At 49.2% G+C, this 24,035-nt stretch overlaps 1 protein-coding gene and 1 long non-coding RNA gene across 4 annotated transcripts in view; one reads left to right on the forward strand and one right to left on the reverse strand.

Annotated features, from left to right (window-relative positions):
• Positions 1-792: 792 nt before the first annotated feature.
• Positions 793-24,035, reverse strand: part of Ccdc180 (coiled-coil domain containing 180) — a 61,433-nt gene continuing 38,190 nt past the window's right edge. The window contains exons 25-38 of one of the 3 annotated variants that reach the window (XM_040738895.1): positions 21,343-21,441; positions 19,591-19,710; positions 17,918-18,090; positions 17,634-17,686; positions 17,440-17,518; positions 15,283-15,360; positions 9,950-10,016; positions 8,445-8,586; positions 6,734-6,894; positions 6,136-6,273; positions 5,089-5,200; positions 2,905-3,010; positions 2,101-2,236; positions 793-968 (exon numbers count right to left, since the gene is read on the reverse strand). In XM_040738895.1, coding sequence (XP_040594829.1) covers positions 813-968; positions 2,101-2,236; positions 2,905-3,010; positions 5,089-5,200; positions 6,136-6,273; positions 6,734-6,894; positions 8,445-8,586; positions 9,950-10,016; positions 15,283-15,360; positions 17,440-17,518; positions 17,634-17,686; positions 17,918-18,090; positions 19,591-19,710; positions 21,343-21,441 — 1,620 coding nt within the window. In that variant the 3' untranslated portion in view covers positions 793-812. The remainder of the gene's footprint in view (positions 969-2,100; positions 2,237-2,904; positions 3,011-5,088; positions 5,201-6,135; positions 6,274-6,733; positions 6,895-8,444; positions 8,587-9,949; positions 10,017-15,282; positions 15,361-17,439; positions 17,519-17,633; positions 17,687-17,917; positions 18,091-19,590; positions 19,711-21,342; positions 21,442-24,035) is intronic. The other 2 variants (XM_040738903.1, XM_040738897.1) reach the window with 2 other exon arrangements.
• On the forward strand, positions 10,571-18,308 carry LOC121137070. The gene is made up of 2 exons (XR_005874284.1): positions 10,571-10,676; positions 16,983-18,308. It is a non-coding gene; the product is annotated as an uncharacterized LOC121137070 (long non-coding RNA).

Genomic DNA, 24,035 nt, shown 5'->3' on the forward strand with positions numbered 1-24,035 from the left:
GTATGTATGTGTGTGTGTGAGTGTCAGAGGGCTACTTGTAGAAGTCAGCTCTCACCTTATACCACATGGGTTCCAGGGATCAAACTCATGTTGTAAGGCAAGCACCCTTACCCACTGGGCCATTTTACTTGCCCTACACCTGTGGTTTCAAGGTTCTGGCAGTGGAAAATCTACAATGAGAGGTCTTTTCTGCAGATACTGACTCAGCTCTCACCATTAAAAGCCTGTGGCCATTTGGAGAAGGTACCCCAAAACAGCAATGGGTCATCTCATGGCTTTCCCTATTAGCACATTCGTGTGTGTGTGTGTGTGTGTGTGTGTGTGTGTGTGTGCCTGTGTATGTCTGTGTGTGTATACAATATGTATGGTGTGTGCGGGTGCCCACAGAAGCCAGAAGTGGGCACTGGAACCTCTGAAGCTGGAGTTACAGGTGGTTGTAAGCTGCCCATCTGGGTCCTCTGGAAGAGCAGCAGCTGCTCTTAACTACTGAGTCATCTCTCCAGCCCCAGGAGCAAGCTTTCTAGTGGTGGTAATCCCCCACAATGGAGGCCAGATAGGCCCCGGGTACCTCCTAGCCTGAATGCCAGGTGCTGTCTTCTCCAGTCTCTATCCAGGGAGTGAAAAGAAGCACCAAGCATGCTTCTGGGTGCTATCTCTGCTGTCCTGGTGTCTATTTTGAGCGATTGAATCCTGGTACCCATCAGCTAGCCCTGCTAACTATGTGCACCCCCTTTCACAACTGTCTTCCTTCCTGAAAGTGTCCCCATCTCTGATGAAACTGCAGTGCTTGGGCAGGGGGAGAAATAAAGGTTTTATTTGAGGTGCGGAGAAGAATGGTTTGAGTATAGGGTCTGGATGGTGTCAAGGGAACGCTTCCAGCTCTCCTTCCAGCGTTGAGCCTCCAACTCCAGGGTCCTGAAGTGGTTCTGGATACTCTTCAGTTCTTTGTCAAACAGTACCAAGTATTTCTGAAGGGAAGCAAGAGGAAGGCCCATAGTGACTCCCTCTCGCACAGATTCGGGAGCCCCAAGCTCTGGGACCCATAGAGAGCAGCGCCTGGCCCTGAGGAACCAGCACTAAGTCGTACCAGCCATTTCTCAGGAATTCGCCCCACAAGCTCTCAGGTAGGTGAGGTTATTCTCCTACTTAGAGTTGGGAATGCTGAGACTTGGAACCCTGTGGCCATCCAGTTCAAGAGAAGCTGAGCAGAGACCCATGTGTCTCTGTTTCTGGAACCTGAGCATTCCTGACCACTGTCCTGCATGGAGCTTCCATGGGGTTCCTGGTTTCTTCAGAAGGTTGAGCCCCGGGTCTCCACCCCTCTCTGAATTCAGCAGGTAGAGTCTTTCCCTTTGCCTAGGACTTGGAGTAGCATCTGGGGACACACCAGGGCTGGACACTTCAGGCTTTCTCCAGGACCAGTGGTATGTGGATAGGACCAGGTGTCTCCGTGGGCACGAGGACCAGGGCTCTGTGTATCTTCAGATATACACCAGGTGGCATTTGGGTGAAGCCTCATCAGGTCAGCCCCACAGCCTACCAGTGGGGATCAAACCCGGGCTCTGCTGTTTGGGAGTGGTGCAGTAAGGCAAGAGTCTTTGTGTATTGTTCTTGTCCATGAAATGGGAGGGAGAGGGATTCTACATCCCTCAGCATCTGGAGAGGATGTGGCAAGATGCCTCCTGTGGAGAGTAGGAGGTACCAGCTAGCACCTGACAGCTTCGGATGTTCCTGCCATTGCATCCCAGTGCACTCCTGCGGCTATGGGCATTGTTGTGTCTGTCTGCCTTGTGCCTAACTCTGCTGTCCTTTCAAAAAGCCTCTCTCCACAACCACTAGGTGAGGTATCTCTCAGAAGGGTACAGCACAGAGTTCACACCTCAGCCACCATGCTGGTTCAGGGGATGGACATGGTCCTTGGCATGTGTCCTTGTGCTTACAGAGAGTTGAGACCCACAGCTCTGGGACATGCTGGCATGTGCTGTTTTCTCCATGGGCCAGGTGTTAGGGCACCTAGTGGGGTGAAGCTCCCTCTTTCCCAGCACAGCCAGTCTGGGCTACCTTGTTCCCCCTGCGATACACTGCCTGACCCCGACTCACCAGGTACACAGCATCTCGGGCTTCTATGGTAGCCAAGTGGCCCAGGGTGGTCTTATAGGTGGTTATTGATGGTGTCCTTCGAGTCAGTATCTTGGTTTGAACGGTGATTTCGTTGGGCTTGATTCCTGGCCATTTCCTACAGACAAACATGCTTGGCTTCACCACTGATCAACCACCCAGCACCCAGCTTGAAAACTCAGTCTTCAGCATGGATTTAGATGGCTTTGTTAAAGGTCCCCTAAGCTTTTCCTGTTTGGTTCTTTATGTTGTTCCCTTTTCTGTGATGACTTAACAGTGTGCACAGTCATGGGGCCTGCTGAATGAAAAGGGGAAACGCCACACCTACGTTTCTTCCCTTTTCTGGGCCTGGCTTCCTCATCAGGCTGCTACCCGGGCAGCACTCATGAGCTCCTGGCCCAGTTTTCCGATCATGCTGTAGGAATATGGGTGGAGAATACAACTGGGAGAATCACTGCTCACAGAACCAGGGGACAGGCACTTTGACCGCTAGTTCCCAGTGCTGGCGGCAGCTTGAGACTGTACGGGACAGGCCTCCTTTTCTTTGCAGTCCCCTGTGGTGGCTCTCGTGTGAACCAGCAGCTGTAGAGTTCTCAGAATGTGTTGGGTGACTTCACCTAACTTTCTCTTCAAACAGCCTCAGTCAGCTTAGAGAAGGAAACTCAAGGCTGGAAATCAATGGCTTTCCAGGGCTATCAGGTCTGTCTGGGTACAGAGCCTAAGTCCCTCCCCACAGCCCTGCCCCACCCTTGGCAGACACAACTACTCACACTTCTAGACTCTCACCTGCTCCCACGTTCAATCAGGGGCTTCTCACCCTCTTCCTCCAGAGAGAGCCTGGCCAGCTTCCTCCGTATGAGGACTGATAGTTTCTGCTTTGGGGGCTCCATCCCTGGCAGGAAAAGAGGTGTGTTACTGACTGTGACCTCACGGACAGCTTGAGGCCTCATCCTGGAAGGAACAGTCAAGGCCACTAAGCAGATGGCCTGGGGATTCAACTTTGACAAGCTTTCCGGGTGAGGAGAGCAGGGCTCTGAGTGCACAGTCAAACAAACCAACAGGGGCTCTACAAGTAAGCACCCAGCAAGGTACATGTCTCCTGCCTTCTGTCTGTCCGTCCGTCTGTCTGCTCATCCGGGTGTGGCCTCTGCTCCCTGATTTCTTCACCAGGCCTGATAGTTCAGTCACCAAACTGAATCCAAGAAGTTAGCTGGATACATGCCTATGGTCCCAGCCACCTGGAAGCTGAGGCAGGAGGATCCCATGCCCCAGTGGGCACTTCAGGAGTGTCTTGAGACACAGAAAGCGTATAGTAGGCTCTTAACGTTTATCTCTGTTTAAGCACGCTTATGCCCACAACCTTTGCCGTGAGGGCTGAGTGTCCTTTGCTGTCATTGCCACGGGAACTGTGTCTCTTGGGAAACGCCTGTGTCTGGTTTTTGTCTGCTTTCAAGACTGACCTGTGAGAGTTCTTAGCACCCCCCAGGGATAGCTGGCCTTTCTCTGACTCACAGGTTGTGAGGAGGATTTTTTTTCTGATTTGTGGTTTCTTTCCATACTAGACTTTTAAAAAAATCTGTTTTAATCTTGACCCAGAGAAGTGTCACCATTTCCTTTAGGGCCTCTGTTTCTTATTTTATGTTCGGAAACCATATGCCCTAACTCTAAGAGTATAAGATATTCCCTGTGCCAGGATTTCGTTTTTATATTTATTCTTTGATTCAGTTTACCTTTACCTTGTCAGTCAAAACATTATTTTTTGATGAAAATAAGAAAAGTCGGTTGGTCCACTTGCTACATACATTAAATTAGTAAGTTATCATGTATCGTTTTCTCTCTAAGAAGCTGGCTCTGGAAGCAGCCATTCATGCTCATTTCTGACCCAAGCACATTTGTCTCCAAGTGTCCTCCAAGGCCACTTGTCTGGGAATAGGCTGCCCTTTGCCCCCTAAACTGTGACATGGAGAGAGAGGAGAACTGCAAAATAGCCCAAGAGTAATGCCCCAGAACAGCTGGAATACCTTCCAACAGGGGTGACCACTGTTTGCCCCAATGTATGAAAGCAGTTGTAGTGAGAAAGAAGCCAGAGGGAATCCCATCTGCGGGAAACGTCTCAGTGGGGAATTCCGGGCCTCAGCCTCAGATTCCCAGGGTCGTTTCTGCAGCAAGTCGTGAGTATCTGATTGGAACTCAGCCTGTTGAAGCAGTGGACTCCAAGCAATGGGGATTTCCCCAGGGGTCTCATGCTGGGACAGGAAATGACCTCAGCAGAGGGGGGCTTGCTTCCTGGAAGGAGATCTGCCACAGTTCCAAGGACTTGCTAGAGCACTTCATAGGATGAGACTGAGGTTGACAATGATAGGCCAGTGGCGGGTGGGGACATATTTTGACCTGGATTGCTTGGATGTGTATATACGTGGACCTTTATTTAAACCTTGATCTCACTTCAGGACCCAGAAGACAGATTTGGGAACTTGGCTGGATTTCTTATTCCTTCTCCTGAATGTGGCCACACTGAATAATTTTTCCACATTGTTTGGCTTATTTAGTAGGTTTATTAGGATGGGAGGTCAGATCTGATTTGGGACATAGGCTCTGACCCCCAAGTTTGATAACAGAAGCCTCAGCAAAGGGGACACCCACCCTGTTCTGGCCAAGATTATCCATCATTAGCTGCAGATTGGTGCCTCAAAGGGACTTCCCCAACTGAATGTTTTGAGTACTGTATGTTTTGCTCTCTGTCTATTGATCTATCTGCAACTTGATATTGACTTTTGTTACTTTGACTTGCTATAAACTCAAACTTACTCACTCAAAGCCATAGTGTGGCTATTGCAGATCATTTGGGGGGCCAGACTACCACTCAATGGAGAAAATGTTTCACCGTGACTAAGGGGCAGCAGACACCCCTCACCCCCAATCACCGTACACCTCATGATCCCTCAGAGCCACAGCTGGTATGCCACTTACGTGGAACCTGGATGTCATCAATGGTGATCACTTCATCCAACTGCATCAGGAATTTCTCTGTGAAGGAGGCCAAACTTGCTATGAAGAAGTGGCTATACTTCTTGGCAAATTCCTGGAAGAAACAGAGCAAAAATGGACTTCATAAACAAAATCTCCACTACAATACCAGCAGAGAGAAGGTAGAGTTGGCACTGTGGCAAGGTACCCCCGATGCCATGTTAACAACCACAATGGGATTAACTAGCACCTGGTCCACAAAGCCCAGGGACCTCACCCAACATCTGGTCTGGTTTGAACTAAGAAAGGATTCAGAGAGGTTGGAGAAATAGCTCAGTGGGTAAAGTAATTGCCATGAAATCATGAGGACCTGAGTTCAATTCCCACACTCGCACAAAAAATAAGTAAATAAAAGGGCTGGGTGCAATGGCATGTGTTACAGCCCTAGCACTGGGGAAATAGAGACGGACATTTCTACTAGCTTGCTTGCTGAGTTCCAGGTTCAGTGAGAGACCTTGTCTTATAAAACAGACTGACTATTCCTGAGGAATAACACCCTACACTGCACACACATATGCGTTCATGTTCACACATACCTCTCCAAACACACACACAATTCAGAAATGGCCAAGGCACATATACAGACAATTCACCAAACGGAAAAAAGTAGGCATGGATCATGAAGAAAATGGTCATTACTAGCTCTTGTAATAATTTAAGAGTCAAAGTATGACCAGGCATGGTGGCCCATGCCTTTAATCCCAGCGCTCGAGAGGTACTCTGTGAGTTCGAGGCCAGCCTGGTCTACATGGCAAGTTCTAGTTCAGCCAGGACTATAGACAGAAACCCTGTCTTCAAACAAACAAATAAACAAACAAACAAACATACCAAATCAAAGGGATGCAAGCATTCAATAGTGACCAGTTCATTTACCAAAAATGACCTACCACTTGTGTGTTCTCTGGCTCAGGTACTAACTGTCAGGGCCTACTTTCTGAAGAGGAGAACGGCCCTCAGCACCTGAGGTGGAGACTGGGTGGCAGGACTCACCTCCATCTTCTCCTGGTTTGCGTGCAACACCTTCTCTAGCTCTTCCTGTCTTAGCTCCTCCATGATGTGTAGGGACTCCATTTGACGGGCATATGTGGGATGGCCAATATTTGGATGGAGCTTCTTGGCATTTTCTTCCTTCAACCAAACAAGTCAGAAGTGAGCAGAGATTTTGAGATAGACTGTGAAATCAGGACCAATGTCTTCTGTCAATGAAGGCCACACCCAGACAGATATGCCCTGTGATCTGAGTGTAAAAAGAGGACTGAGTGGCTGTGAGGACGAGGTGCCAACTCTGAGGGTTGGAAAGAAGCTTGAGCTGGGCACCTGCTCCAGCACGATACCGTTAGCTCAATAAAAGCATCGCCAGTCATATCTCACAGCACCAAAGAACACTGTGGAACTGTCATTGATCTCAACGGCCAAGGCCCTACCAAAGCCTAGAGTTTGGTGAATGCCTTCTGCCGACAGGTGTTGGTTTGGTTACTAATTCGCCAGTATCCCCTGTCCCCAGCTATTCCCAAGCCTAGCTCCTCCTCTCGCCTTGGACTCAGCCTCCATTCTCAACTCCCTGCACTCCTGGCCCCGTGACCTTCACCTTCTTCTTCTCCAGTTGCTTCTGCTGCTGCTCAAACTGTTCCCGGATCTCCTTCATGGATGTGCAGAACTTGTTCCAGTGCTGCTCCTTGTAGTTCTCTATCACCAGCCAACACACCTGGGGCAACAGCTCCTCAAACCTCCTCACCTGGGCACGTAACTCTGCAGGAATGCGGGGCAGGATATTAGGGACTGGATAGAGAAGTACGTTTCCAAGTCTCCAAAAGAAAAGAAAGAGAGGAAAAGATTGCTCTCCAGTGTGATAAGAACTACTCCACCTAAGGCAGACCGACAGCAGGACAAAGATGGAAAATGAAGATTTAGCAAGTTCAAAGGGATCCTTCATCAGCTTGGGCAAGTTCCCATCGATGACCTCTTTGGGCATTGCCTCAACTTTGTCTCCTTCCTGTCCTGTACCTCCAAACGGGCGTGGGCTAAGCCCCATCCGTCATCCCTGCATCGCTGCTGCTCGGGTCCTTCTCCTTGTTTTGCAGGGGGTTTCCTCTGTATCTGACTCCTGCCCGATTCACCAGTTTCCCATTCATCGACGTAAAGCCTGGCTGCACACCCACCCGTTCACCACTTTAACATGTCAACTCTTGATGCCTCCTCTTTAGAAGTTCTAGTTCATTCTCTTTGGTATCTAATTGGTCGTTTCTGTAGTATCTTACTCCTGGGTTTCCGGTTTCCCCTTTTATTTAAGTAGGAGCACATCATTTTCTATTTTGTGCCTAGTACATGCCCCCTCCCTCTCCCCCCCTCCTCTTTCCTCTTCCCATTCTTCCCCTCCTACCTCTTTTTTTTTTTATTCTTCCCTCATTCGTCTCCTACTCTTACCATGTAGCCCAGGCTAACCTTGACTTTGAAACCCTGCCTCAGCCTCCCCCCGTGCTGTGAGGGATTAACCCTTAAAGAGGCATTCCATGGCAACTGCTGTTACTTCCTCCAGCTTACAGATAAGAAAATGGAGGCTCACTTTGCCAAATGGAGGTAATCACTTTGCCAAAGTCACAAGGCTGGGTTTTGGTCCCAGGTCTGGTTACCTCCTAACTCCTGCCCAGACACACACCTCCCCTGCTGCCTCTGAAATCACACAGCAGAGCCCAATAAAGTGGATTAGATTTGCACAGAGGAATCTTATTCTGTGTTTTTGTTTTAAAGTACCATATAATACACAGCATGCAAAACCTAAAAAGCATCCCGTGAAACAAAGGAAGACAGTTACAAGAGGCCATGGGAATCCATTCCATGAAAGGGACAAAGGAAAATTATAGACAGACATGGATGTTGCTTGCTAGGGCAACATCCCTAGGATGGGAGAGGAGAGGTTGATGAGGGTTAATTAACATTGGCACTGGTGGCAGTTATGCAACTCTGGAAATGAACCAAAAGCCACGGAATGACCAGTCATAGCCTGTGATTGTAGAATGAGTGAAATCCAAGCCATAGTTAGTGTTTCCCAGTGAGCTCAGAGGGACCCATTCTCTATCGCTGTCCTCGGAGCAAAGGCCCTGTGGTCAGCTGGGCTTGGGAGACATGTGGGCTGTGAACGGAACAGCAAGCTTTCTCTTAACTCCGAGAGGTTGGCTTTTCACAGGGCCGTTCCTCTGTGTCCTCAGGGAGTCAAAGGGAGGATGGGCTGAGATTCACACCTGGCCATACCTGCCCCTGCCTTCCTTCTGCCTACCTCCTCCCCGCTGAAGTGCACTTACCCAGGAGGCAGGAGTTGTGGTACTCATCCACCTGGCTCTGATACTCCAGGATTTTCTTGCCGATGTGCTCAGCACACTGGTCAAAGCTTTCGTACATGCATTCTGGCCTGGTGACGGGGCGTTTCTCTCGGCGGTAAAAATCCTGCCAGAGACAGGTGACCATGTGTGGCCCATCTGGACCGCCACACCTCCGAGCCTTTGCATGTACCCCCTCTGCCTGTATGCCCCCCTCCTTATCCCATGCCCACCAAGCACGGCTACAAACAGACCATGTTGCTACTTGAATGAGTGAGTGGCAAACTCCTATTTAGCCCTGGAGACCCAAGTCCATGACACGTCAAACTGGAACAGGGCTGGGTGTTAACTAGAAAGCATTAGGCTGTGGACCACAAAGACAGATGAGCGGGGGCCTGCCTGGCAGAACCCAGGCTGTGGAAGGCAGGCTGGAGGCCTGAGTATGTTCTGGGACATGCCGGAGCAGAACAGCATGCAGGCTGTGTCCAAGCCCCATCTCGTTACCTGTGTGTCCCACTGCTGGGAGCCATGTGGCCCGGTTTTGGATCTCTATTTTGGATCAGTACATGAGTGCTTGTCAAACAGGTCTCCGTGAGGCAAAGCCTGTGAAGACAGTCTCACTTGACAAGGACCAGTGGACTCTGAGATGGCGCAGAACATTGTGGGCACTGCGTGGCCTGTAGACTTTCTTCTCTACCATAATATCGATAATTCTCTTGGTAGCTTTTAGTGTCACTTTGTCAATCACTCATGGGACAAATGTGACCATTCCTGAAAACCCATTTTTTTCTCAAATATTTTCCCCTAAGATTCTTTGGGAACTGATGCCTCTCGGGTTTCTTATTGGGGAATACCAGCTGTTACTCCAGACCCCGGCAACTGTTCTGATTCAGTGCTGACAGGGCTGGAGGCAATAATAGTTAATGGGCAGTTGAAGAACGCAAGCCAACCCTCTGCTGTCCGCGTATGGCAGATCACCCTATTTCTGTAGTGTGCTTTGATGCGTTTTAGATGATACTGGTGCTCTTGAGAATGTGCCTATGCTTGTCACCTTTTAGCTTTGTAAAGACAGGGTGTACCTAGCTCCATATTTGGCCAAGCAAGCAAAATGATAAGCATTGTTTTTTGGCTTAAAAGATGTTTTGGTGTAAAAATTGGGAAAAAAACACACATATGTGACATATTTGTTTTTTGTCAGAGGTTGATGTTGGAGGGAGGGGAAAAATGTTGGTCAGTATGAAAAAACATACTTGTTTTTGAAGTATATATGAAGACAGCCCAAGCTCTTTGGGCCCAGCCCACTTGTGTGAGACTCATCTGGTGGTTGGACACTGCTTCATTTCTTCCCGCCCGTGCCCCTTCCCCGTCTCAGGACTCGAACCCCGACTGTGGCAGGACCATGGCATCCCACCATGTCTGGGTTTTGGGGGCTCTTAGGGACAGATGGAAGGGGCTTCCAGGGTGGGCGAGGGCCTGCAGGGGGCTCTCACCTCCACCACGAGCAGCAGGTGTTCATTGCTTTCCCAGAGGAGGGTCATGATGATGCCTCTGAAGTCCCTGCAACCCAAACAAAGCAGGTCTGTGAGGTGCGTCTGCCAGATGCGCCAGCACAGACAGAACCGAGCATCTGAGTGTTCCGAATGTTCTTCTCCAGCCCCGTCACTCCTAATAATTACTCATCCTGCCCCAGGACCATGCTGACTGTGCTGACTCTCAGTTGGGCAGGGGAGAACCAACTCCTGAAAGTTGTTCACACACACACACACACACACACACACACACACACACACATCAACTCTCTCATAACAATAATAAAAAAGGTAAATTAAACATTTTTAAAAGCAGTAAGCCAATGAGTAAGCCCTCCTGTGACGCACTCACTGTATAGGAGAGTTTTATGTTAATTTGACACAAGCTAAAGTCATCTGAGAAGAGGGAGCCTCAGCTGAGAAAATGCCTCCATATGACCCAGCGGCAGGCAAGCCTGTAAAACATTTTCCTAATTAGTGATTGGTGGGGGAGGGCCCAGCCCATTGTGGGTGGGGCCATCCCTGGACTTGTGGTCCTGGGTTCTGTAAGAAAGCAGGCTGAGCAAGCCATGAGGAGCAAGCCAGGAAGCAGCACCCCTCCATGGCCTCTGCGTCAGCTCCTGCCTCAGGATCCTGCCCTGTTTGAGTTCCTGTCCTCACTGCTTTTGAGGAGCTGTTACACAGAACTGTGAGTGAATAAATCTTTTCCTCCCCAGGTTGCTTTTGGTTATGGTGTTTCATCACAGAAATAATAGCCCTAACTAAGACAGGTACCTCCTCCACCACTCTAAGTAGCCATTAGGACCATGGTTCACACACCAGAGTCTCAGAAGCAGTTTCTATTGACTGGTGGATTATTCATGCCCCATAAACTCAATTGTTTTCAAAGCAAAAGTGAGGTGAAGAACCAGTGTCTTCAGATTGCATGGAGTCGTAGAACGCTGATATTTCACAAGGACTCTTAAGTGTCTCAGGGACTGCTGCCCACATGTTGTACTACTCCCCAGATCCAAAAATCTGTGTACATTGGTCAATGGTCTATCATTTCAAAACTTACTCGTACTTTTAAGAGATGCAATTATATTGAAGTGAGGGGAAATTAACACCAACATTTTAGTGCATTCCCTCCAGATAATTTTACTTAAAATCAGACACAATTAGCTTAACAAGGATTTCATATTGTCACTGTGCATTTATCAAATTCTTAGTGCCCCCTGTATTGGGATATGGTCTTAGATGGTTGTGAAGCATCATTAAATATAGATGCACCACAGTTTGCAATCCTTTAATTTTTGGAATTTCAAAGATTTTCTCCATTTTCAATTGGCTTGAAATCCGAGGTTCATTGAATTTCTAGAAAATCAGCAACAAGGCATTGCATGGGAGGTTTTTTTTTCTTTTTTGCACAGTAGGCAACGTGTTTTGTCAGTCCAACAGAATCTTAGCCTTAGGAGACTTCCTTGCTTAAGAGTGACTGGATGGTCTACCAATCAAGGTACTTCCGTAACTTTCTCATATTATAAAGGCTAATGAATGCCCCCCCCACAACATTCTAGTTCCCCAGGGGAGTTCTGGGGGAGATCTGTCAGATTATAGATACACAGAAATCTAACAGAACCCCAAACAAACAAACAATTGGTGGGTGGGAGTAACCTTGAGTAACTTTCAGACCCACTCATCTTGGTTACTAGACACTGTTCCCAGGTTCCTGGATGAGCCTTAAAACTAGTGGCATCCAGGTCACACTCATCAGGACCTGGCTCTGAATCCCCTGTACACCACAGGGCCTGGGACCTGATGATGTGTGTCTTAATTCCCCACTCTCCGGATCATGCCCATACCACTGTTTTGCTCTAAGGGGTCCCACCACAGTGACTGAATCTGGCCTGAGGCTGTGAACCATCCTTCCAGCTGAAGGAGGGTGTGACTGTTCGCCTCACTGGCAGGAAGGTATTTGTCCTTGTGACTAAATACACTCTCTTCCAGGCCCTCCTCCACATAGAAAACCCGTGGGCATTTTCTTGCAGAGAGCATGCATTGCTGTCTCCTGTAGGCCTCCTGCTTGCTTCAGAACAGAGCAGTTCCAAGCAACAGGTTACACAACACGGAATATCTTTGTTGGAGGTCTTTCCTTTGAGGGGAGGGTGAGCTTTTTGGGAGAAAAGTATGAAGACTTGTAGATGGCTGGCTTGATGGCTCCCATTAACTTCTGCGATGGCTTCTGGAATTTCTGGGAGGATGATTGTTGATGACCCCTGCCCTCAATGCAGGGCATTTGCTTTCCCCCTGTAGGCTGGCTGCCCCCATGCGGTCCTGGGTCGGTTGGTGAGTCTCAGGTGAAGTAAGGAATGGGCTTGGCCTCTGCTCATTTCTTGGTGTCCCAGTGAGGCTGAGCACCTCCCTTGTGTGTTTATTTCTAACAGTTTCTTCTTTTTGATGTGATTTTTTAAAACTCAAGGACAATTTTATTAGAGTTTATTAGAAAAATAGCACAGGTTAGGCAAAAAAACAAAAATCCTGGCAGCCCCCAGGAGACGGAGAAAAAAAATCATGCCTTTAAGTCAGGCACAGAATAGAAATAGCTGTCTGGGCCTGAAGAGATGGACTTGGTGGTTAAGAGCACTTGCTCTTCCAGAGGACCTGGGTTTGATTCCCAGCATGCTCATGACAGCTCCCAATCACCTGTAATTCCAGTAACACCTGTCTGTCCTCTGGCCTTGACAAGCACCTGCATTCAGACATAACCCGGGCAAACACACACGTAAAATAAAAATAAAGTCCATGTGTTGTGTGGTAGATTGAATGTATTTGACCCCCATAAACTCACAGAGAGTGGCACTATTAGGAGGTGTGGCCTTGTTGGAGGGAGTGTGGTCTTGGAGGAGGCTGGAACACACATGCCTTTAATCCAGACCTTGAGGCTGGAGGGCACACCTTTAGATTAAAGCACACCTTCTGGCCCAATGTGTCACTGTGGGGATCTGGGAGGGGTGGCGGGCTTTGAGGTCTCTTTCTCAAGCTTCCCTCAGTGTGACAGCTGACTTCCTGCTGCCGACAAGATGGGGCACTCTCAGCTCCAGCATCACGTCTGCCTGCGCCCTGCCATGCTCCTGATCATAGAGGATTGAACCTCTGAAGCTGTAAGGGAGCCACCTCAATTAGACATTTTCTTTGTAAGAGTTGCCATGGTCATGGTGTGTCTTCACAGCAATAGTAAACCTTAACTAAGACATGTTGGAAACTCAGGGTATGGGCTAGTTATCATAGGAATGAGGTCCTGATGAAAAGATATGTTTGGAGACAGGGTCTTGCTATGTAGCCTAGGCAGGCTCAACTTGTGATCCTCAAGCATTAACTCCTGGGTTCTAGGATTATAGGCAAGACCCACCATGCCTGTCTCGATGCTGGTGGTTTTGCCCTGAACTTCCCCACCTTCCCAACTGTAAGAAATAAATCCCTGATGTTTATACATTGTATGACCTTAGACATTCTGTGAAGGTGGCAGAGTGAGATTAAGATGGAACTCGGGGTATTGGGCTGTCACTGGGAAAGTCAAATGCTGCAAGTCCGTTTGTATGCTATTCTCCAGCCGACAAAACTGCAAGGAAAAATCAAATTCCTGATGGCTCGGTGTTGGGCTGGGGAAGGAGATGGTAAGAGGGAGATGTTTGTGGGAATGGAGCAGTTCTGTACCTTGACTACTGTGGGAGTTCACCTCTTTATGGAATTAAAATGACTCAGGACTAGAGGGAATGGAGTCAGAGTTTCTGTGGCACAGGAAGTCACAGGCACAGGGTGAGGGCACATTGAGCTGCCAACATGAAGTCTCTCCTTAGTTACCTGGTAGATTAGACATTCTTCCTCACATAGTTCCCTGGGGGGGGGGTCAAAGTCTGCCAAGAAGAGTAGGGGTCCCTCAGTGAGAGAGTGGGGTTCTCCAAGGGCTTCTGATGTCTTCAACTTGAGATTCTGCTGATTTGCTCAAAAATAAGCTATATAAAGTAAACTGGCTTTTGCTTTAATCAGTAAAGTGCCAATAAAGGAAAAGAGAAATGCAAATAGGGGTGGGAAACTGAAAACAAAACAAAAACAAACAAGCAAAGTCCTCAAACCTCAAAAGTGTCCTGGTACCATGAAATGCGCAGCTTGGAAAATGTGAGCTTTTTGGTGAAAAGTGTCTCTCAACAAACACATATATTAACCTAAGACAAACTGACGTTGATGAGTAAGCTTACCTTCCCTAATCTTCCACTATCCTCACAGAGGGAGTGTTGCACTGAGAAAGAGTTCTCACAGAAGGGAATGTTCTCACAGACAAAAGGGTTCTCACAGGGGAAAGGGGTTCTCCAGAGGAAAAGGCTTCTCCAGAGGAAAAGGCTTCTCCAGAGGAAAAGGCTTCTCCAGAGGAAAAGGCTTCTCCAGAGGAAAAGCCTTCTCCAGAGGAAAAGCCTTCTCCAGAGGAAAAGGGTTCTCCAGAGGAAAAGGGTTCTCCAGAGGAAAAGGGTTCTCCAGAGGAAAAGGGTTCCCCAGAGGAAAAGGGTTCCCCAGAGGAAAAGGGTTCCCCAGAGGAAAAGGGTTCCCCAGAGGAAAAGGGTTCCCCAGAGGAAAAGGGTTCCCCAGAGGAAAAGGATTCCCCAGAGGAAAAGGGTTCTCCAGAGGAAAAGGCTTCTCCAGAGGAAAAGGCTTCTCCAGAGGAAAAGGGTTCTCCAGAGGAAAAGGCTTCTCCAGAGGAAAAGGCTTCTCCAGAGGAAAAGGCTTCTCCAGAGGAAAAGGCTTCTCCAGAGGAAAAGGCTTCTCCAGAGGAAAAGGGTTCTCCAGAGGAAAAGGGTTCTCCAGAGGAAAAGGGTTCTCCAGAGGAAAAGGCTTCTCCAGAGGAAAAGGCTTCTCCAGAGGAAAAGGCTTCTCCAGAGGAAAAGGCTTCTCCAGAGGAAAAGGCTTCTCCAGAGGAAAAGGCTTCTCCAGAGGAAAAGGCTTCTCCAGAGGAAAAGGCTTCCCCAGAGGAAAAGGCTTCCCCAGAGGAAAAGGCTTCCCCAGAGGAAAAGGGTTCCCCAGAGGAAAAGGCTTCCCCAGAGGAAAAGGCTTCTCCAGAGGAAAAGGCTTCCCCAGAGGAAAAGGCTTCCCCAGAGGAAAAGGCTTCCCCAGAGGAAAAGGCTTCTCCAGAGGAAAAGCGTTCTCCAGAGGAAAAGCGTTCTCACAGAGGAAGTGTTCTCCCAGAGAAAAGGGGTTCTCACAGGAGAAAGGGTTCTCACAGAGGAAACCGGTTCCACAAGGGGGAACAATGTGCCACTACTTACTCAGCCTGAGGAAGGGGCCTTTCCCCCAGCACCTGGTACTTTTTGTCAACTCTGACGACCTTGGTATGTCGTGTCATGCTGTGAGACAGAAGATGATCCTTTCTCAGCAGTCAAACAATTTAAATACAACACAATAACATATAGTACCCAGACTCTCTATTTCTTTTACTTTTATCTTTTGGCTTTTTGAGACAGAGTTTCTCTCTATCTTTGGACGTCCCGGAATTCACTCTGTAAACCAGGCTGGCCTTGAAATCACAGAGATCCGCCTGCATCTGCTTCCCAAGTGCTGGGATTAAAGGGGTATGCCACCACACCCAGCTGCTCTATTTCTTTTTTAAGGACTTTATCCTTTTTCTTTTCTCTCCCAAGCCTACATATAGTTTTAGGCACACTGTAAAAACGTTTAGAGTTTTTCTTCATCTGAATCTGTCTTTACTGTATATCTCTATCTTTTTCTGGCCACTTGAGTCTTTAATCTGCATGGCTAAGAGTAAAGTGGTGGCTGGTCCTGCCGTATTCCTTGGCTTTCTGACAGTCTAGGCTTCCTGGCAGAGTTTCTAGGTTCATATCACCGCCAAGAAGCATGCTACACAGGCTGCTCATGAACACCATTTAATTGCTTGGTAGCAGGGCCTCTTAAAAGAGCCCTGTGGTTTTTGCCACTAATGCTGAGTCAGGAAGCCTCTCTTAAAGGAGAGGAGAGCCTCTGCTTGCCTCTAGGGAACAGAGTCCACCCAAGAAAATGTGCCACTAAGACGCTGTGCTTGACTCTGTTCTTTTGTTTTCAGAATCTCTTTTTACGCTTTTGTCAGGTTTTATGGGGAGATTCTTGTTCCACATTGGTGGTGCCATTTGTAGATAAGGTTTCTGTACCACCAGGTCCTGCAGCCTTTAGTCCCAAATAAATACACAGAGGCTTATAATAATTAGAAACTGACCAATGGCTCAGGCTTCTTATTGGCTAGCTCTCTCTTAATTATTAACCCATTTCTATTAATCTGTGTAACTGCATGTGGTTTTGACTTACTGGAGAATGCTCCAGCAAGTTACTCCTTTGGAGGCTACATGGTGCCTCCCTGGTAACTCCTCTCTGCCTCCTCTCCCCAGAATTCTTCTTGTCTGGTAGCCCCGCCTATACCTCCTGCCTAGCTACTGGCCAATCAGTGTTTTATTCACCAACCAATAAGAGAAACATATGTACAGAAGGACATCTGCCATCAACTTTGGAGTGTATGTGTGTTGGAGTCCAGGGGGTTCTGCACCCAATGGACTCTGCCTGGGGTGCCTGAGACCCTGCAATGCCTATGGGGCAGGGTGACTGGGTTTTAGAACAGCTCTGCAGGATGCTCTCCCACTCTTCAACTTCTCTGGAAAGCAAAAGACTTGACTTTGGGTTTATTGCCAAGTTCCAACCAAGGCCAGGTAGAGGGCGAGGGGCAGAGGTGGTCGGGCCCAGAAGTTTTCACTCTCCCTTTCCCATGAAGACTCAAGGAAAGACTTCAGGGTCAGCAGATAACCATACAGCACTTCTAGTTAGACGTGAATGTATTTACACAAGGAATAAACTCTCTCTCTCTCTCACACACACACACACACACACACACACACACGTATGACGTATGTTATCTAAGGCTTAGCAGAGTTAAAGTTGGTTCAGCCATTTGACTTCTGCCATTTGCTTTCCCTAAAATATGCAGGTTAGAGCTAGTGACCGGAGGCTCCTGTGTGACAGACGACCTCTCCAGAGATGCGTAGGTGACCATGGACTTAGACACCTTGTCCTCGTCCTCCTGTATCTGTGAAGTTGCTCCAGGAAACCCACCTGCTCCTGTGCTCGGTCTGCCCCCCCCCCCCCTTTCTAATGCTGTCCAGCTTGCCGGGAGAACGCAGGACAGGAGTCTGCCTGTCATCCCAGTGATAGCCACCCAGACACTTCTCCAGGTGGAAACATGTGGGAGCTGTGATTCACCCCCTAAGGATGAACCCAGGCCTGAGTAAAGCCAGTGTTAGCAGCGCCTCTCCTGCTCCTTCCCACACAGTTCCTGAGCATGAGTGCAAGTGGGACCCGAGATCGGAGTCAGTAGCCTTTGACTGGGGACAAGTGGGCCCAGAGCATCTGGGAAGGGGGAATTTGGGACGGCCTTGCACCCTTACCTCCCAGCTGAGGTGCCGCTGGAGCTGGCCAAGGCCTTCTTCACAGACTTTTCTCCCCGGTACCGATGCTTCCTCAAGACTTTGGGTGACAAGAGTCCAAGGCAAGAACAGAGGAGAAGAGGTGACGATAGGCTGCAGCGGCCACCAACTTCCCGCCGCCACCTTCCCTGAGACCCGCAGCTCTGTGCATCTACCTGTGTGGGAGCGATCCTTATCACACGGCAATGCCAGCTTTGTCTGAGGAATTCTGAAACCAAAGGGAAGGAAGTGACTTTTCCACATGACCGTGGCAACAGCCCAGGCCGAGGCCCGGGTGACAAACTGTTGGTCCTCAGTACCACATGCATGGGCTCAGGAATTTGGGTGAGTAATGGAGTTTTAAGAGGGGAAGGAGGCCTCTGGCCTGAGGTCACAGGCTCCCAGCACTCCACGGTGCTCCAGTGAGCAGGGCCCCAGAGCCACAGTGGCAGGCACTCACTGAAGGATCTTCTTCACCACATCCACAGCAGGGTCTTCAATCATGGGCCTCCCCATGCGGGTTGGCTGGGAGAAGGACTCGGGGGCTATAAGGCCCACTTTGGCTTCCTCCTCAATGACCTCTGAAGACACATGGACTTCACTCTCCATTTCCAAGTCAGTCAGGACGGTGTCCTGCAGTCCAGAGAGAAATTCTGAGTACAGGAACCACATTTTAAGGAGGCAACAGACACCGTCCATTGCCATCTTTTCCTAGTGATGGCTGGAGGCAAACTGCATGGCTTCCTGAGGTCATTTGTTCTATGAGTGGTTGTGCTCCTATTCCCTCAGGGGGTCGGCTGATCATTCATTCATTCATTCCTGACTTTATAAAGATTCCCGAATGCCTGCTCTCCACAAGGCTCTGCCTGAATCCTTGGGACATGGATGGAGAGGCTGTATGTATGGGGTCTCTGACCTCTTGAAGCTTGCAGTCCAGGAAAGACAGACAGACACACTCAAGGCACATGCACACACATAAATGTGTGGCCAGAATTAGGACCAGTCCTATGAAGGAAAAGTTCCAGCATCTTCTGTGAGCACGAAGCGAGACGTATGGTGTCAGCCACAGATATCCCCAACTGGTGTCCTGGCCATGTGGGATGAGGGAATGAATGAATGAAGACTAAGAGTGACCAGCTGCCTGTGAGAAAGGGCAGTGAAGACGCCCACAAGAGAAAATGGTCTGCCTGTTCTATCGTTTATTCTGAGTCTCCTCTCCCGGAAGGCCTTTGAAAGGGCATGGGCTGGAACCCCGGAGCCTCTGTACTGCCGTGAGCAGTGTAGGAAATGGCTGTGGGAGGGTTATCTGACTGCCCAGTAGGCAAAGCCTCCCCTTAGTACAAAGAGTAACAAAAACCTGGCAGCGAAAGTTGAGGGGCCACAGCCTACTCGTGTAACAATTGGCTCTTGAGTTCTCTGGGAGTGGCTGGGGCTCTCACGAGTAAAACCTTATGTAGGGATGGGGAAAGAGGCAGGTCATGCAGGCTCTGCCCATGCCAGTGCTCAGTCTCCGGCCAATAGCCGCTTAACCAGAGACCTTACCTCACGGTCAGCGGACTCATGGGAGGAAGGTGGGAGACACTCCAGGGCCAGTAGCCCCGCCCAGACCAGAAGGCAAGAGATGGCTTTGGGAGCGAGGGATGAAGGGTATTGATGACAGACCATGCAGGCTCCCATGTGACTGGCTGAAAGGCTTAGATTTGACACTGAAGGCAGGAGAATGACAAAGTTATTTGTGCCTTTGCTGCTGTAAAAGGACTGGGCATTGAGTGTGCGAGAGACTTAGTAGCTTGAGGAAGTGACACTGGGGTCTTGTTGGAGATGGAGGATGTGACTGCTCACAGCAGATGGGAAGGCAGAGGCAGAGGTGAACAGACTTGACTGAGACTACATACACTGGCAAACTTGAGAGCCTTGGGAGAGAGGAGTAGTGCCAAAGACGTGAGGGGTCTCCTAAGGATAAGTGCAAGGAGCTGGCCCGCAGGGGATCCCAGCTGAGATCTGACTCCACCCCAGCAGACCTGGTGGAGCCTGGGCATCTCCTCCCCTCTTTGCTGTGCTACATCTCGTGGGGTCTCCTAGGAGCCCAGACTACAGCCCGTCCCCCTTTCCCCGTCTCTCCACGTTCTTTACCGTAAAGACCTCCTGAGTAATGGACACCGCGTCCAGGCTGCAGTTGAGGTACTTAATCCTTTGGCTCAGTTTTTCTTTCCAGGACCGGACAAAGGCAAGGAGGTCATCTGTGGCCGCCATCTAGGGGGGATACAGAGGGACGGAGCCCCAGAAAAGAGGCAGGGTCACCAGACGTGCAGGGCAGGGGTTGATCCATGAAGGACAACATTTGGTTCTTCCAAGTCCCCTTTCTTATAGGAAATGGTCCTGGAGGAGTGTGTGTGTGTGTGTGTGTGTGTGTGTGTGTGTGTGTGTATGTGTGTGTGTGTGTGTGTGTGTTGGGCAGCTGTTCTAAAGTGACAGATCCTTCACTGATGGGGGAGCTCTGCTCCTAGTCTTGTAGATTCAGATATAGACAAGTGATTCAAAACTGCTTGGCTCAGTTTCATCATCTAGAAGATATATGGAACATCCCCTAGTGTCTCCTCTAGCTCTAAAATGTTATGTTTAAAGGACACACTTGGTCCACTTGGCAAGGGTGTGGAGAGTTGTGCAGGGGAGCTGATGTCCATCTCACCGGCGTTCCCCTTAGCAGCACCCTGCAGGTTCAGGCATGCGCCCTCAACCATCTTTATCCTCACCATTGCCCTGCAGACTATAACCCAGGCCCCTCCATCCACACAGGAATGGCACACCCAGCTTACGTTCTCTGCACCTAGTCAGAAGCCTGGGTAAGTTCTCCTGGTAGCCACGCAACATCAAAGAACTGGTGAAGCTTGGGAGGGGAAGAAATGAATCTAAAATGTTGCTATTCTGCAGTTAGGGCTTGCCTAAAGGACCTGTTGAAGGTCCTAGCAGGACAACTAGTTTGTCCCTTGATGTCAGGGAAGGGAGACCAGGAAAGCGATGGATAAAACATAGAACTGCCTTCCATCTACACACAGAGTGATTAGCTCAGCGAATGTGTAGGAAACTATATGAAGGCAAACAATGGACCAAGCGTGTCTCTGTCCCCAGAGGGACATTCTGCACATGGTGCCCGGTGGGAACTTTCTCAAGAATCATGTGCCATACCATACACAAGTTTGCAATGAAGATAGAAAATAAGCGTCCTTTTGGGGATCACGTCAATGGAGACACAGCCCCGAGTTAACATGAGAGAAACAGAGCAGGAAGCATTTCTCTTGGTCTTGCAGGCCAAGTACCCAGCTCTGCGGGCATCTGGGTGAGCTGCTCAGAGATACCTTGGGAGACCAGGGCACATGTGGATTGGGGCAGAGACAGGCACTCATGGCCAAAAAACAAGTATTCACACCCCTGCTCTGCTGACACGGGGAGCCGGGGATGCTCGCAAACAGGGTCCTGCTGAACTCGGCTGCAGTCTCAGCTTTTCACAGGTTAGACATGAGAAATCCGTGTATGTGCTGTGCTGAAGTGGAGCACAGAGCTCCTGCTTCTCTCACTCACCTGGGCATGAGCTCCCAGTGCAGAGAGGAAGGCCTGATGACACTGCAGAGGGATAAGGGGTCCCCAAATCCAGTCTCAGGACCCCACCCCCCGCCAACATCTGCATGCCTGCCTGAGGCTGATGGGGGGAGGGGCAGGACTGGTTGGTTTTTCTTTCTGCCTTGCACTGAGTAACACAGAAGTCAGCCACTGAGGCTCAGAGACACCCCACCCTCTCTGTGCTGGAGAAACCCGGTACCCAGATGCAAGTCTACACCGAATGTGCCAGTCTTGACTGGGCATATTCGGAATCTGTGATCCACTCACGCCCTTATCTCCCCGGCAGTCTCGACATGTTTGTATCTTGTGTTGAAGCTGTTCCAGAGAAGAATTTAATCCTTCTGCTTGCGAGTTGGACTTTGCCACCTAGGAAACCAGGAGTTTTGAGATTATGTTTTTAGAATCTATATCAAGAACAGGAACATGTTCTTCAAGATACACAGGAAATTGATTAAACACTGGGGGGAAAACCCAGTGAGAGAGTATACAGTCATATCAGAAAGTAGATCAATACAAGTTTTAAAAGCTTGTTGATATATCAAATAGTTATGGCTTAAATGAAACTTGTGCCACAGGGTGCATTTAAGTATGTAAGGCATTCAGAACTTTGGAACACCCACACTCTGTCACAACATCCCAGCTTACAGGATACTGAGGACATAGGCAGTGTCCCGGACAAGGGTGCTTTTCATAGACAGGTATCACGCTGAAAGACAAACCCTGCCAGCCCAGCCATCTAGGGGGCAACCCAAAGGTATTTATGAAGAATCCTTAAAGAATATGCAGGCACCTGGAGGAACGTCTCGGTGGGTAAGAGTGCTTGGGCTGCTGCCTGAAGGAAGTGAGTTCGAATCCTCTGTACTCAGATAGAAATCTGGGCATAGCCATTTGTGCTTGCAACCTTAGAATGGGGAGCTGGCTCCTGAGAGTTCTCTGGCCAGCCAGCCTCACCAAAGCAGCGAGCTGGCTCAGTGTTAGACACTATCTCAAGGCTGTGGTAAGCAGGAGAACGACAGGAAGGTACCGACACCCACTCTGGCCTCTGTGCAAGTGTGCACACACACTCACATATGTGTATCACGTGTAAATGAAGTATGCATTGCTTATAGAGTCACACAAGCCATATGCCATCTTGAATAGATCCCCACCTTCTCACATATAGACAGCATCTTACACAGAACTTGTGACTGTGGAGGCTGGGAAGACGGCTCAGTTGGTAGGGAGTGTGACTATGTTACAGAATCACAGATTTCTGTCACCTTGTGCTTCATCTGTATTTCCCCTGTGCAAATGCATTCTGCTTAGGACATTTGTTGCTGAGAATGCAAGCCCTGCAGGCTGTGAGCACTCAGGGAAGGAATCTTTACTGGCTGGAGGCCCATCAGGAATGTTCTCTTAAACAGGGCCCAGCAGCCATGGGCTCTGCTCCCTACAGCTGTTATCTCTCCTTCCCTTCTGGGATGACTAGAAGCTTCTCTTGGAGGTCTTAAAGTCCTCCATCATCTTCCTTCACTCTGCACCAGGGAGCACGACCAGTGTAGCACATATTAACTCCCTGGCTGGCACCACAACTTCTGAGTTGCGTGTGTGGTTCCCACTTCACAGACGGGTAAAGAAAGTCCCTTGAGTGACAGGAGCAGGGGACTGTGGCTGAATCCAGTCTCAGAGCTTGGGGCCTCCTTTGCTGGAATGTCTCCCAGTCTCAGGAGACAGACAGGTCCTCCCCAGAAGATCCTCAGACACTACTCCTTGAATGCGTGCTTGCCTAGAGATGCAGGAGCTGCCTCTCTCGGCAGTAAGGGGGAGGAACCCATGGCAGAAGCTGCAGGGGACTCACAAGGTTGCAGTGAGAACAGGCACGGGAGTTAAAAGGAAGATGGAGGGCTTCAATGGTAGTGCCTGTAGCGCTGAAGGAGATGAATTTGAAGGCTGATGGTTGTGTATATGAGACAACCAAGAGGGGTGGGCTCTGGGCCACTGAATGCTGCCTGGCTGGCCCTGAGATGTCTTTAGGGAACAGATAAGTCACTACTGTCCTCCAAACTGGTAGCTAGTTACAACAGACTAAAACATAAGAAGCCCCGACTACGAGATCTCTAGACATGTGAGATAACTAAGACATCTCGGTGGCTTCGGTAGAGTCAGCTCTGCCATGATATAACTACAGGCTGGTCACGTAAGTGTGGAGAGAGCTCAGCATAATAAACAAGACAACTTCAAGGTCAGGTAGCAACACCAGTTAATGACCAGCAGCTAGCTGACTATCAAAAATAATAACCACAAAGCCAGGGTCAGAGACGGGCTTCTCATACTCCTAATTCAGTGGGAAACCCAAGAAGAGCCGCGATTCTCTCTCTTGCTGGGCTCAGGAAACATGCAGAGAGAGTGGCGGCCCTCCATTTGCATGACTCGTGATAGTCCAGATAATTAACCAATCTTAGTAGATGACCTCAGCCAGGTCCTGACATTGCCCTACAAAACCCCTCCTAGACAAAGGAAACACAGTGTCCTTCCATCTCTTGGAAAGTCTTTCCATTCTCAGGATTTTCCCTTACTTTTCCTTAATTTCTTTCTTTTCTGTAGTAATTATTAACACAGCCTGCTTCCACTTTGCATACTCCAATGGGTTTCTGAGCTGTCAGTCATCATTGGTGGGAACAATGAACTTAGAGCCACTGTTGCAGGTCAATCTCCAATGCCCATGAGTACCCAGCATCTTAAGCTCCTTGGGCATGTGCAATGGGCTGTGAAAGCTTTGTACTCAAACCCTATGTCTCTAGGTGATCCGCCCAGGCTCTTCATCTCTTCATGTCTAGTGTACCATGAGTTCCATCTATCCCATGGCCTCTCAATTCTGGAATCAGGACAGGCCCCTGCAGACATCTCATCCAGGTCTGTTCTGTCAGCCTTTGCCTTAGCCTGTGTGTGTGTGTGTGTGTGTGTGTGTGTGTGTGTGTGTG

Source organism: Mesocricetus auratus, unplaced genomic scaffold, assembly GCF_017639785.1.
Source record: "Mesocricetus auratus isolate SY011 unplaced genomic scaffold, BCM_Maur_2.0 Super-Scaffold_6730, whole genome shotgun sequence".
NCBI lineage: Eukaryota > Metazoa > Chordata > Mammalia > Rodentia > Cricetidae > Mesocricetus > Mesocricetus auratus.